Below are 14,475 nucleotides of genomic sequence, written 5' to 3' on the forward strand. Positions count from 1 at the left end.
GAGTTTCCTAGTCATGTGATCTTGGACAAATTATTTCATTTTTAGCCTCAGTTTCTTCACCTATATAAGGGGATGCTATAGTATCTCCCTGTAGAGTTGTTGTGAAAATTAAATGAACTAATACAAATAAAATATTTAAGTCCAGCACCCAGGATATAATAAATATGTTATTGGCTATAATTATCAATAGCACCAAGTCAGATGAAAATGAAAAGCCATATGGAATGATTTAAGGTCATCTGATTACTCACTAACACCATCATCATCATTCCATACTAAATGATCACACTGAGGGGAATGTGTACTGGTCCCTCCTCTTTCCATCCCCAGAATCCAGTATCCCCAACCAATGGCTGGATCGTGGTCTCTTTCCCTCCTCAGAACCCAGTGGTCCTGTGCTTCATTTTCTCAAAGTCCTTTCTCAACCAAATGACAATCGGATAAGCTTCATGTCAGCCCTTTCAAGGGACATAATGCAGCTCAGTTTAGCATTTAAAAACTAATTTTAATTCTAGAATCTCAGTACCAGTCAGTGCTCACATCCAAGGTACCAACATACCCGAGTAGAGGATTAGGCCCTAATTAGAAGCAGGTCCTAAAATATTATATGAGGACCCTGGTGTTTCTGCTCGGTTTAAGTTACACTGACTTCCAATCATGCATTTTATCTTTTGGCATGCATACATAGGTGCCCAATAAATGTTACCTTTGGTGATAATAAAACAAAAGCCTAACTTTCAAAAGTGAAATAACCAAAAGACCATTGTCTGCATTCTTGGCAGCGGCCAGAGAGCCAGTTTTCCCAAGTCAGCAGCCTCTGAGGAGGCTGGCCAGGGGCCAATTCCCAGGGCTGGCGCATTCCTGGGGCCTGGCAAGAGGCCACTGGGACCCTGTTTCCTCTTGCGTTCTCTTTATGTAGCGGAAAATCTTTCCCGCTTCGAACCCTCCAAGTCTGTTTTGCCCCCTTCGAAGTAAAGAGAGAGAGAGTCACATGGGAAATGATCTTCAGCCCCTTCTCCAAATCAAGTCTCCCACTGCTCCGAGTTGGCACAGCTCGAAGCAATTGAAGGCATAAGACAAACAAAAGAGAGCTCAGCTCTGCAGCCCAGTCTCCAGCCTGATTCTATCAGGGGCAGAGGGCCTGGGGCCGAGGACCCAGCAGGACCCTGTGCACAGGGAGTCATTGTACACTTGTTTATAAGGCTATGGGCACTTCTGCAAGCCTTTGGAATAAAATTGCCTGTTATAAATAGACATTGGCTGAGCTTCAAGGGTGAGAGAAGTAGGCCAAAAGTTCCAGAAAAATATAATGCTCCATATAAGAAGGTCTGGAGTACAGCTCATTAACAGGGGACTACTGAGGCAGTTGGCCTAAGAAGAAAGGAATCCAAGGTCTTGTCTGATACAACTTGTAGCTAACACCTGGGGAACATTTCTGGCTGGTCACATCATGGATATGCCATTCGGTTTTTAAACATCATATATGAATATACGCAAATCAAACATTTAGAAAAAAGTCTTTTTCTGAATGTCTCTTTCCATCTGCAGACAAAGAAAACTGCCATCTGGAGTTGCGACGTCAGCTGGCTCCACATATTTTCAGGGAGGAGGAGGAGGTAACACGCTGAGCACTATGTTGTGTGCTCCATTTGAACCCCTTCCCTTGATTCTAACAGCCCAAGCTCTTTCTACTACATTACGTGGCATCTATTTCCTCTGTAGCCTCTAAAATGAGTGCCCTACACACAGTAGGCTCTTTGTATGTGCTTTTCCTGAAGCTGCCCCTGCTGCTTATAGTTTTGAGAGGCTGAAGTTTAGCAGTGAGGAAAGCCATCATGGCTATAATATGATACGTTTCATTGGCGTAGAGTCCTACAATCTCCAAGACAACTTTCTGAGTCTTTGTTTCTCTTATGTTCATGGCAAACCCACTATCAAGGAGACAGAGATTCAGAGAGTTTAAGAAACTTGCTGAAGGCCACACATCTACTGAAGGTCTCACCTCAAGTTCAAATACGCAGACTTGGAGTTCTAATGCAATGATCAATCCATTATATGACACCCCAGCCACCCCCACAGCATTGCACTAGGCACTTTTATCAGGACCTCTTAGACAAGACAGTGTCACTGGCCATGTGGAACTTGTGCTGTGAAGATACCACATCATATTGTTCTGGTTAAACCAAGTTGTTACCAACTTCCAAGGAAATGGGCTCAAAAGCAACTCATAGGAAACTGTTTCTAATAATATAGAAATAGTAACCTAATCTGGTTTACGATAGTGTTTTCTTCCCATTCCAGACTAGGTGTGGTATAGATTATAATAAGATAAATGTGCTGAATGTGTTCTGTTGGCCCCTAAACATCCACTTTCTGTCCTTCTTTACCCTGCTCTGTGCCCCCAAGATGCTATGTAGGCCCCTTTCCCTCTGGTTTCCAAGTGGGTTCAGCAAATGGGAGGTCAGAAGGCCCTGGAGAGTGGGTGGGGAAGTGGACTTTTCATGCCCTGATCCCCACCCTGCTGGGCCAACACTGGTTGGCTGCATCCCTCTATCTAAGGTGACACTTGCTACCAAGTGGCTCTCTCCTTCTGGCCACATGGTTGTATGGTCACGTTATTCCCCTGCCCTGTTATCCTGTTGAGTTCCCTACATCCTGCCCCGCCTTTGTAAGAGGCCTTTTATTAAACTGTCCTCCACAGGCACCTGGGTGGCTCAGCTAGCTGGTTAAGTGTCTGACTCTTGATTTTGGCTCAGGTCATGATCTCACGGTTCATGGGATCAAGCCCCACCTCTGGCTCTGTGCCGACAGCATGGAGCCTGCTTGAGATTTTCTCTCCCTCTCTCTCTCTGCCCTCCCCTGCTCTCTCTCTCTCTCCCTCTCTCTCAAAATAAATTTAAAAAATAAATTAACTTAAAAAATAAATAAACAAACTGTCTTGAGTGTGCCATCAGTTTCCTCCTAGGACCTCAACTGATGCAGTAAATAAGGAAATAATATTATTGATGCAGTCTTTGGAGGAAAAACTATGTAAAGTTCCTAAGGTCCTCCTAAGAGGATGAAAAATTCTGACCACTTTAGATCTGGCTCTCTTCTACCTTCTCTTCCTCTTTGCTAGACCTCACCAAACAGGAAGTAGGTCAGATATTGTGCCTCAGGGACCTATCAGCAGAGCTCCAAACCTGGCCCACAAGATCTCAGAGTAGCTACCTACTGCTGCCACATCTGGCTGGTAATTTCAAACACTTTGCACTCAGCCTTGTGCCCCCTCACACCAGATTATGGCAGCCTTCATGACCTGGCCATCCCCAGGGACAGCAGGCCTATGACAATAGCCCCTCCTCCCAGAAAGGCCAACAGAACCTACTTATCTGCTGTCTCTGACAGATGGATCCCAGAGTTTATCAGACCAAATGATTTTATTTCCCTCAACGCATCTATGTGCATGAGAGCAGTCAATGAATTAATTGTATTAGGAAACCTACCAAGCTGAAGACAATTGCTTATGACAAGGACTAGAAAGGTGCTGAAAGACAGAAGGCAAGCAAACCTCAGAGGCATCTTCGGAAATGGACAATTATGATCCATTAAGCCTAGTTAAGGAACTGAAATTTTTGAGGAGGAAACATCTGGAACTGCCTGGAATGCAAAGGAACCCGGAGGAACCACTGTTTGGGCTTGTAGAGAGCAGCCCAGACAAATGGGATTCCGTGTTAGGCAAGAATTGCAAAATTAGTACATGAAAGGGACAGCTTTGAGGCAGTGCATCTGGTGTTAAGTGAAGCGTTTTAATACAATGGCTCCTGGTTTTGCTCTTGAAATATTAATTGAAATTGGGATGAGTATGAGGGCTGTCACATGAATAGAAAACTGGCAGAAAGATCATAAATACTGGCTAAGCTGAGCCAAGGCAACAGAACATGGCAATAGAAAGGGAAGTGAAAATGCTGCCTAATTCCCAGCCATGAACCCTGTGGATGCTTACTAAATATTAATTGAGAATAATGAACTATACTAGAGGATGGTAAATTAGTGTGAGACAGGCTGCTGAAATACAGCTAATATATATGTACAGTTGGTATAGCATACACTGAAAAATGAGACGAAAGGAAATCAAAATGATTTAGCTGTGTGATGTACCAGGAAGCATGGGTAAGAGGATGGGGGAGGGATGGCAAGAGGGACAAGAGGAAAGTTAAGACAATAATTCAGGATCACAATAGAGCTTTCTTAGGGTCTCGGCAATTCCTCAAGTATAAGCCAGGCACCTTTGAGTCATACTCTATTCTTTTAAGACATTGTGGTTTTCTCAACAAACTTCTTCTTCAGGGACCTCAGGGACACCACAGATTAAATTTGGACCAATTTCATGGATGGAGATAAAGCTGTCCTCCTTGGGAAAGCCCTCTCTCATCAATACAGTCAGAAGAGCAAACTCCTTCCTAAATCCCATCACTCTTGTTTGCACCACTGTATACCTCCTGGTATTACTATGATTTGTATATATGTGACTATATTTTGTAAAGCTTCGTAAAATGGAAATCATGCTTTGCATTTCTAATTGAGTGCTAAGAAATAGCACTTCACAGTGCTAAGTGACCTTAGTAGGTGCTCAGTTCCAGTGCTGATCAATTAGGAACACTACAGAGGAAAATACGCACCTGTCAGGGAGAACACGCCTACTGGGTTGGAAGACCAGCTTCTAAGGAGATCGATTAAAGCTCTACCTCTTGTTATGGACAAAACACTAGAGAATCTGCCACGGGAACAATCTTAGGCTGCCAGAGGAGGATACAGAAACCTCAGTTGCCATGGAAACTTGTATGATCTGATGACTCCCATTGTTGAAATATGGTGAAACACCAGGAGAATGACAAGCAGATCCCTGAGCTCTAAGAAAACACAGAACACTCCAAGCAAATGTCGCTGCTCATTTGTACCTATTTCTTACAACGCAGTATCATTTTATCATAAATAACAGAGCATTTACAAAGGGCTTTCAAAACGTTTCCAGTTCCTATCTTGATTAAGTGATCTCTGAGACCCCATGTATGTATAGGTCTATGTCTGCAGCAGGCAGACAGCACTCACTGCAGCAGGTGAGTACAGGTGATGAAGCCAGGTGTTTCTGAGATCCTGCTCTGTGACCTGGATAAGGTCAGCCATCTGTGTGCAGGTCTTATGCACCAGGCTTGCTAGACTAATGGCAGAGGAAGCTACCTAATCACTCTTGGGTCACAGATACCTTTGAGAATATGATTATAGCTATGGACTCCCTCCCTATAAAAAAGTGCACATATGCACATACATATAAAATTTAATACAATGCATTTCAGAGAATTCAAAACCCCTGGAGCCTTTTCATAAAGTTGCCCAATCAAGCACCTTGGAACTCAAGAGGGTCGAGGTATCATGTTAAAAATCTCTGATGTAAAACAAAAATCTTTATACACATACTGGAATCATCCTTGGTAAAACTGAAAAGGTTGTCATCCACCCTCCCAAACGTTTGATCCAGCGCTCAGTGCCTCCCTCCTCCAGGTAGTGCCCCCTTACTCCATATCCAGTATCTCCTGATAGTGTGTACTGAGTTCACAAATGGCCACTAACCTGTGAGTTCACTCATTCATTCACTCATTCATTCATCCATTCATTCACTGCACGGCATGTTTTTCATGTGTCCAACTTGAGGGACCCAAATGTGAGTATGACAGGGCTCATGTCCTCTAGGACCTTACAATTCAGCTCAGTCAGGCCTGATTTTGCTTTCCAGGGGATACTGGGCAATGTCTGGAGACAGTTTTGGTTGTCACAGCTGGGGGAAGGGTGCTATTAGCATCCAGTGGATAGAAGCCAGGGGTGCTGCTAATATCCTACAATGCACAGAACACCCTCAACTTCGCAACAAAGAAATACAGCGTTAAAAATGTCAAATACACTGAGAAACCTCAATTTATGACAGACAGGCATGTGACAAAATGTTGAAGGCAGTGAAAAAGACCAGAGGTAAACATTATGGCAGCTCAGGAAAGGGCATTTTAATAAAAACTTTGGAATATAGGATTATGGCAACAGACTGCCTTACTTTCAATGACAAGAGGAAGGAAGAAGGGAAGAGAAGCCATTCAGGGTAAGCCATCACCATACTGAATGGAGTCATTCCTCTGTGTAACACCAGAGAAGGGGGCATCAATTTCAAGTGGTGAGCAAGCAAATGGCATTTTGGGGGGAATTCCCTCAGGGGAAATGATGTTGGCACTCTACCCACCCCCATCACTCAGGGGCTCACCCAAAAGAATGTGCAGCCATGTGATCAGTTCATCACTCAAGTTATAAAACCTGTTGCATACTGCGTGACAGCTATACTTTGGATGCACCTTGTAATCCACAATTCCTCTCTACTCTACTCCCAATCCACTCTATATCTCCATCTGGTACATGTATACACCACAATGAGTCCCCAGGTGGGTAAAAACACAAAGTTATAGATACAATATATTATAGAGAGATTTTATATATATAAACACTATCATAAACTTTAATCTCCGTGGAAGCTGGTTCCAAGACTTGGTTAATCAGAAAAGGCACAAGACCAGAAGTCAGACCTAGACTGAGTTCCAACATATGCATTCTTTATTCTTTGTATCTCCCTCCCAACCTCCAACCCTTTGACAACTGTTTTAGTAAAATCAGGCCTGGTCTGTCTCATCAGCAGGCAGAGATATGGGAGATGTGCTGATACACCTGTATACTTCTAGCCTGTTGAAGCTGGGGCTGTTTACAATTGGAAGCACAATGCAAGGAGCTCCCAGTCACTGCCATACACTCCCAGTCACTGCTTCTGAGCTGCTACCTGTGGAATGACAGCATGATCTGGAGGCAGCCACAACGGAGTTGAAATCCCAAGTCTACCACACATCAGTTCTATAGCCCTGAGGAAATTCCTTAACCTGTTAAGTTTCAGAAGTTTTATTCATAAAATAGGAATAATTAAGGGTCGTCGTTAGTGAATGACAATTTCCATCTTAAGCACTGAGCAGAGTGTCCTGGCACATAGTAAGCCTCAGTAAACTTCAGCTATTATCACCAAGGGAAGAGAGCCATCCTGGTTCATACTCAGTGCATGGTCACTGCCTGAACATGCTGTCTGCTAAAGTGGCTTGGAGGGTAGACTTTACCATCATCCTTGTGCAGGAGCCATGCTAATATTCTCCGTATCACTCCAATTTTTAGTATATGTGTTGCTGAAGCAAGCACAAATATTTTTTTTTTTATCTTTAAGTAATCTCTACACCCAATGTGGGGCTTGAACTCACAACCTGAGAGTCACATGCTCCACTGACTGAGTCAGCCAGGCACCCCAGTAGACTTTACCAGTCCCCACTGCCAACATACTCTATGTCCACTGCTTAGGTATATTCTGTTTCTGCTCCTTTGTCCTGCCTTCCACTCAGATTATTTTCAACAGCAATATTGCTCATATCTCCAGCCTCCCTCCCAGCACTGTTCTTGGTGGGTTCTGATATTTTCCTGCTCATCTGGGGCCCCTTTAAGACCCTTAGCAACCAGTTATTTTGGGCTGTGCCTACCTGGCCAAGCCTCCCTGTCTTTTCCCAACCCATCTGCACCAAATCAATCCATAGCCCCCAGGTGTCTATGCTGCTGGAGAGACCTGGTCAGGACATTCCTCCAGCATGTTCTTGACCTGCCATGATAGGCTCAGCTAGGCTGCAAGGCAGATTCATTATGTATTCACTTAAGCATTTGACACTTTTCTCATTCCACCATTGTCTACTGTCAAAGGGGAGCAGTCAAAGATTCAGCACAACATTTTGGGAAGGTAGCTACCCCAGGCCAAAGCCAGTCTGTTCCCCACCTATTGCTTCTTCCCAAAAATGAGCTTTGGCTGGATCCTCAGCACCACACCTTCCCACCCACACCTGGATCCAGAGCATGGTCTCTGTTCTTCTTGGGATATCCAGGAGACAGCCAAGATAACAGCCCTGTTGGGGGGAATAATGTAGCTGAGGAATAAAAATCTCCCTCTTACTTATTGACCTTCCTCCACTTGATGCTCACTTCAAAAATTTCAAACAATCTTGATATCAGAGCACAAAGGTCAGGCTTCCTGGAGGGCAAGCTGACCTTTGCCCAGTGGTGAGAGGCACTGAGTAAACCGTATTTCACATAGGCTTCCATTAGTAGAAGGGGTCATGGGTAGCTGGGATTTGAGTAGCTGGAAACCTCTAGCAACCTAGTGATTTGTGCTCTGTATAGCATCGCTATGGTGAGAGGTAGCTCAAACGTAGCACCAAGAGTCAAGAGAGCTACAGGCATGCCAGGAACACAACGAAAACGCAGTCTTGGTTAGTATTCACAATCCACTGGCCATACTGAGCAACACTAATAATGCCCCTCTATTGCATTTAGAAAAAGTCTCAGTGAGTTTTGAGCTTTCTAAAATAGTTACCTTTGCCCAAATTCATGTACTTGGGTATATATATCATTGTTTGACATCCTAAACCTGCTCCTTTGCCTGTCTCAGCATATTGTGCATCGTGAGGGTAAACACAGGTCACTACTCAGAAAGTCAGCACCCAGGAAAAGTGAACTAGACCTTCAAGTTTCCTATTTACCATGTACAAATATCCTTTAGAATCCAGGCTGCTGCCCTCACAAATAAAGTTTCGTTGGAACATAAGCCATGTCCATTTATTCACGTATTGTCTGTGGCTGCTTTCCTGCTCCAGCAGCAGAGTTGAGTAGTTGTGGCTGCTCATAGGCCTGTAAAACCTAAAAGATTTACTATCTGGATTTTCAAAGTTTGCTGAACCCTGCTTTGGAATTACGTCTGGTCACTGAACAGGGGTGAAATAACTGAAGATAAAACAGTAGAAATCTACATTTGTGTATTTGTCAGAATTTGTCCCTCTGTAAATATGAATATACATATAAATATAGATTTATTATAAGGGATGGACTTGTAATTCTAGAGGTTGAGAAGCCCCATGATATTCTGTCTGCAAGCTGGTAACCCAGGACACCCAGCGCTGTAGCCCCAGTCCCAACCTGAAGTCCTGAGAACCAAGGGAACTAATGGTGCAAGTTCCAGCCCAACTCCAAAGTCCTAAGAAGAAGGAGTGCTAGTTTACAAGCATAGAAGAAGATGGATGTCTCAGCTCATACAAATGGCAGGTATGACCTTTCTCTGCCTTTGTGTCCTACTCATGTCTTCAGTCAATCACGTGATGAGGGCAAACTTCTACTGGATCTACTGATGCAAATGCTAATCCCTTCTGGAAACACCCTCACAGACACGCCCAGGAATAATGTTTTGCCAGGTATGGAAGCATCCTTGAGCCTAGTCAATGTGACTAGGAAAAGCCAATTCAGCAATGACATGAGTTATTACCAGAGGGTATGGAACAATAATATCCTTGGGTTGCGCCTTTTTTCTCTGCTCACCCACCAAACTGTCCCCATTGTTTTAGTTGTAGTACATGTGCTACTGAAGCAAGCTCTTGAATCACCTCAGTGCACATTCTACCTCCAGCTTCTTCATGGTGCTCCTTACACACTCCCCCCCGCCCCATGACTTGGTGCCTCTCACAGTCAGTGCCATGTCATTCACCTCCTCCATGTTCTATCATTTTTTCTGCTTATTAGGTTGGCTTCCAAAAATAAACTATTGCCTTGTATCAGTCAGGGGTTCTGCACGAAAATGATGGCACACACAAATTATCGAATTGAGATTTGGGTAAAGGACCTATGCAATAATGTGTGGGCAGACTTAAAGCAAACCAACATGAGATGGACTGGCAACACCCAAGAGTCATTACTACCAAGAAGCCTGAAGGGACATGGGAAGAGGAAAGGTGCCAGAACACAGAGAGAACTGTGGTTTTGTGGGAGAGGGTTGCTCAACAGAAGCTGTGACCTTAGACAGAGTGGTCCAATCACTGTGATCCAGGACCAGACGAGGACAGAACAGGAAAGCAATGATCTTGACCTCTTTCCCCGCCTGACCTCTGATCTCCTGCTAGTTACCCCCGTTGGCCAAAGCTAACTAGATGCCAGAAGACATAGGAGCCTATTGACAAGGTCTGTGTGATACATCCTCCAGGGGTGCACAGCCAGGTAGAGAAGGATGGAGTAGAAATGGTGACTATCCAGCATATCCCATAGCTACTAAAAAGTCTCAAATATAAAACAGGTTTTCCATGATGCTCGTTGGCTGACTTAATATGTGCCTGTGGAAGGCTGAATTACTCTAATGGTTCTGATACAAGCCATCGAGAGGCTAAAGGATGAACTGAAGGACTTGGTGTGGGGACTTTCCTGCGATTATGAATTTATCAAAACCACACTGTTTTCAGAGCTGAGGATCTAGTGTGGCCAATGTTTTCACTTCCTTCTGGTAGGGGGAAAAAGGAACAGGGTACCATGAAAGAATTTTCCATTCATAAAAGAAACCTACTCCCATCCATGCTGAAAAGCAAAAAGTAATTTTTCCTCAAATTAAAAGAGAATTTTTGCTATTTATATGTGAGATGGTAAAAAAGATAATTCACTCCCAGCCTTCTCATCAGCTAAATGCTATCACAGCCACAAGTACCAAATAGCTGTACAGACAGCCTGGGGATGATTCTTACAAATAAAAAGGCACAGTGTGAAATGCTGACTTTTTCTGATCAAAAAGCATCCTGGGGTGGGCTGAACAGCTTTGGGTCAAGAAGAGGCCTCAATTTCTGGGGTGATTTTTATTGCTATCACAGAGAAGACTGTACTTGCCGTGAACATGCGGCTACTCGATGCACCCCTCCCGGTGAAGGCAAACTTGCAGTCACTTGTCTTTCTCTCAGGGTATGTACCCCCCACCTTGAAACATATTTTTCATTTCAGTTTCACTTACCTGTCACTTTCTTCTTAAAAAGAGTGATTTATCAAGTAAAAAATCAACATCAAAGAGTACTTCAACGTTGCCAGGGTACACACACAGACACACGCAAAAGCATACACACTCAAACCCTCCCGTGTCCTGTCCTGAAAGCAAAATGATTTCCCGTGTCCTGTCCTGAAAGCAAAAGGACTATCCCCCAATTGGAGCTTTTTTCAGCATCAGGTCTGTGGGTTTCTTCATGCTGCGGTTCCTCCAGCCTGCAAATTTAAAAGCTGTTGCAAGGGAGCTATAATTTCTACTCAACACTTCATGATTTGATTATGTAAAATAAAAAGTATAATGAAGTTAATAGCACCTTATTCTTGCAGTACATTATGAGGAATATTTTTTTTTCCCTGCAAAATGTGGAAATGGAAATTACCTCTGGGCCTTCTAACTCTCAAAAATGTGGGTCATAATGGTTACTGCAGTGGAATTTCAAGACTTAAGATTTAGTATATTTCTCTTTCCTCTCTTCAGTTTTCCGAAGGGACATCTTCTCTTACTGGGATTTTATGCAGTAAAATGCACAGAAGTGGAGTGACGGGCAGGAGACCCACATTGTATGCTGGTTGTGGAACCTCAAGAAGAACATTTAATCTCACTGAGTCATAACCTTGTCTGCCAAGTGAGGAGACTGGATAACCCGGCCCCAGGTTAGCACTCTAGGATTTAAAAAAAAATAACATCAAGTGAAATAAGGTAACCCTGCCTTGGGAAAGAAGTGTAGTATAGGATATCAGGTGCTTCTTTTCCCTTGTATTTTCCAGCAACCCTTATCCAGAATCATCACGCTGTGCTTCTTTCCTAATTATTTGTGTGGTTTCAACATGGAGCCAAAGAGGAGGACAGTGTCTGGGGTTCAAGTCCTTTACAGCCAGTCAGCTTTGACCTCATCCCTGTCTACCTCTCCTCCTGATGGCTGCAATAGAATCCACTCAAGGGACTTTCAATGGGTCTCACCCTCGAAGCCCCAACTCAAAACGAGCACTCTTGCTGTCACTGCCTCAGTATTTTATAGGAAGAAAGAAGAGAACACTCAAACAGAAGACAAATTTATAGTCACATGGCCTAAACTGTATACTGTTGAGTAGCATTTGAGGACTCCCATATACCAGACCACATAGTCAAAAGAGAGCATGCTTTTTCAGGATTGAATCCCACGCGCAGATGTGACACTTAATCTGCCTCCAGGAAATAAGGAAGATCCTTCACCGCTGTAAAAAAAAATCTCCTAAGCGTCACTTGGAGAGATTTAATGGGATTACGCTTCTCAGGTGGTGCCAAGCAACGAGTTCTTATTTTTCCAGTGTGCTTTTATGCTGGAAATCAGAAATTGGATCTTCAGGCCCCATAAGACTCAGGGTAGAGCCATATGCCAAGGGGAACCCAAGCTTGTCTTTGGGCTTTCAGCTAGCACTGGTACTATGACAGGCTTTGATTTATGCTCACAATCAAGCCTGTCCCTGAGCAAAATTTAAATGTGGACAACGATTTCATTAATGATGTTTCCTATTTCTCTGACTTGCAGGTACCCAACCCCCTCAGGATACTTCACTACTTTGTCCCTCCCTGCCCCAACCCAGCACTCCGTTGTGCTCTGAATCCTTTTGTTCACTAATTCCCTCAACAAAATGTTGCTCAGCTGCTTGACATTTGGGAAAAAACCAAGACCTCTTATTAATGAAGGCTACTACGAATTACTGAAAGACAATAGCTTAGCATGCTTGCATTTATAGAATCTTTGCATATTCTCTGGGACTGAAGGCAGAATTGAGGACTGTAGGGACTAATCAGCAAGGGTATTTTTGGGTTAAGAGAACCTTTCCTGTGCTGCTCATATTATAATATATGGGCATCTCAGTCCTCTGCTTAGGTATATGACAGACCCTGTAGGCAGGTTAATCGATAAAAAGTGTTTTCTTTGGAAAAGGAGAGGCTGAGAAATTATCTTTTCATCTTAAGTTCCCCCCCAGAAACTATCCCCCAGGGAATATACATATAAGCGCACACACACACACACACACACACACACACACACACAATTTTCATCACATCCTACCCACAGGTAGAAAGACTCAAGAGATGAGAAGAGGGCACATATATTTGGAGGAGAACCTAAAATACTATAAAATTTCTTAGTCTCTGAATGTAGGCTGGTCGGTGCATAACCCACAGAGACACAGAAATTGATTCTAAGAACAAGAGAGGAAGTAGACACAAAAGTGTCACGTAATCCTCTTCCCCATTCCTGGAAACTCACATCTAGGAATAGTTTGTGGCATTAAGCCTCAGAAATTATGAGTAAATAGCTACTCTATACACTGGCAGAGCAAGACCTACAGCAGCAGAGTCAGAAAAGTGCAACTCCTAAATCAATTCAACAAATATTTGATTGGATGCCTACTCAGACCCAGACACCAGGCCAAGTCCTGGGAGCACACAAATGAATAAAGCACATCCCTCCACAACATGCAAAAGATGCTGAGATAAATGTCTATTTCAGTAGATGAGCAAAAGATAAAGGAGTGACTTGTCTGATTTCTTACACTGTTCATATGCATTAGGGAACAGAAGAGGGAGATACACCTCTGAGCCAAGCAACTGTGAAAGAGCGGCCAACTTTCAGAAATCAGTAACTTTGTCTCTTTCCTTGGACGAACCAGATTCTCATACACGAAGGCAAACACAACCAGGTTGTTAATGACACTTATCGGCATTAACACTTTTGCAAAGAAAGTTCATAAACAACTGAACCAGGGTACGTACCTAAGAAGATCTTAGAGACTCTTCGCTCTTCCATATTTGAAGCTCTATTGAATTCTTGTTCAACTTATCCCCAAAATTAAGATAAATGGGTGATGGAACAACTATATATAGGCTTGGCATTTGGCATCAGCTTTACAGTAGTGTTTTTGTATAGGTTAAAGTCTACTTCAGCTGGAATTAATGTAATTATATATAATGTTGACAGATTATGACATTTGCCTATTAAGACACTATACAAACATTCCAATTATTTGCTGGCTTTTGACTTTGTAAAAACTAAATGAAACAAAATCCCAGGGGATATGGCTAATGGGGTAACTGGAATAGAAGTTTCAAAAGCACAGTGTTCAGGAAATAACAGTCAAAGAATAATGCATTTTAAGCCAAAACATATAGAGCGGTAAATGAATATTTAGTACTTACCACAAGACTGCTGTCTAGAGACAGCCTTTTTCCAAAGTCCCTTTTCTCAAGCTGTCTCTTTCCCTCCATGGGTGAAGTTATTTATTTTCCTTTGTGATTTATAAGAATTCCCCTTCTGTTTCCAGGGTCACTGTAAAAAGTGAGCATGTGTTTTACCATCCGAGTGAACAGTGTTTAGACCCTTGTTTTTAGCTTTCTAACCAGAAACAAGTATTGAAGCCAAAATACCCAGACCCAAATCATAAGTACAGAACTGGGCTCTCTCAACTCAACAGACCTCTCCGTGTTGCAAATGTCAGAGTCATCTTTATGGAGGCCCCTGTGTTTTTACAGGTCTTACTAAT

The 14,475-nt window shown here is 43.2% G+C and overlaps 1 protein-coding gene and 1 pseudogene across 4 annotated transcripts in view; both read right to left on the reverse strand.

The window, feature by feature from the left end:
- The window catches only part of NCKAP5 (NCK associated protein 5), a 976,326-nt gene that overhangs the window by 817,804 nt on the left and 144,047 nt on the right, over positions 1-14,475 (reverse strand). For all 4 annotated transcript variants that reach the window (XM_045479574.1, XM_045479575.1, XM_045479573.1 and 1 more), the window contains exon 2: positions 14,132-14,261. In XM_045479574.1, coding sequence (XP_045335530.1) covers positions 14,132-14,200 — 69 coding nt within the window. In that variant the 5' untranslated portion in view covers positions 14,201-14,261. The remainder of the gene's footprint in view (positions 1-14,131; positions 14,262-14,475) is intronic.
- Positions 7,181-7,257, reverse strand: LOC123600203 (annotated as a pseudogene).

The sequence above is a fragment of the Leopardus geoffroyi genome, chromosome C1, assembly GCF_018350155.1.
Source record: "Leopardus geoffroyi isolate Oge1 chromosome C1, O.geoffroyi_Oge1_pat1.0, whole genome shotgun sequence".
NCBI classification, from domain to species: domain Eukaryota; kingdom Metazoa; phylum Chordata; class Mammalia; order Carnivora; family Felidae; genus Leopardus; species Leopardus geoffroyi.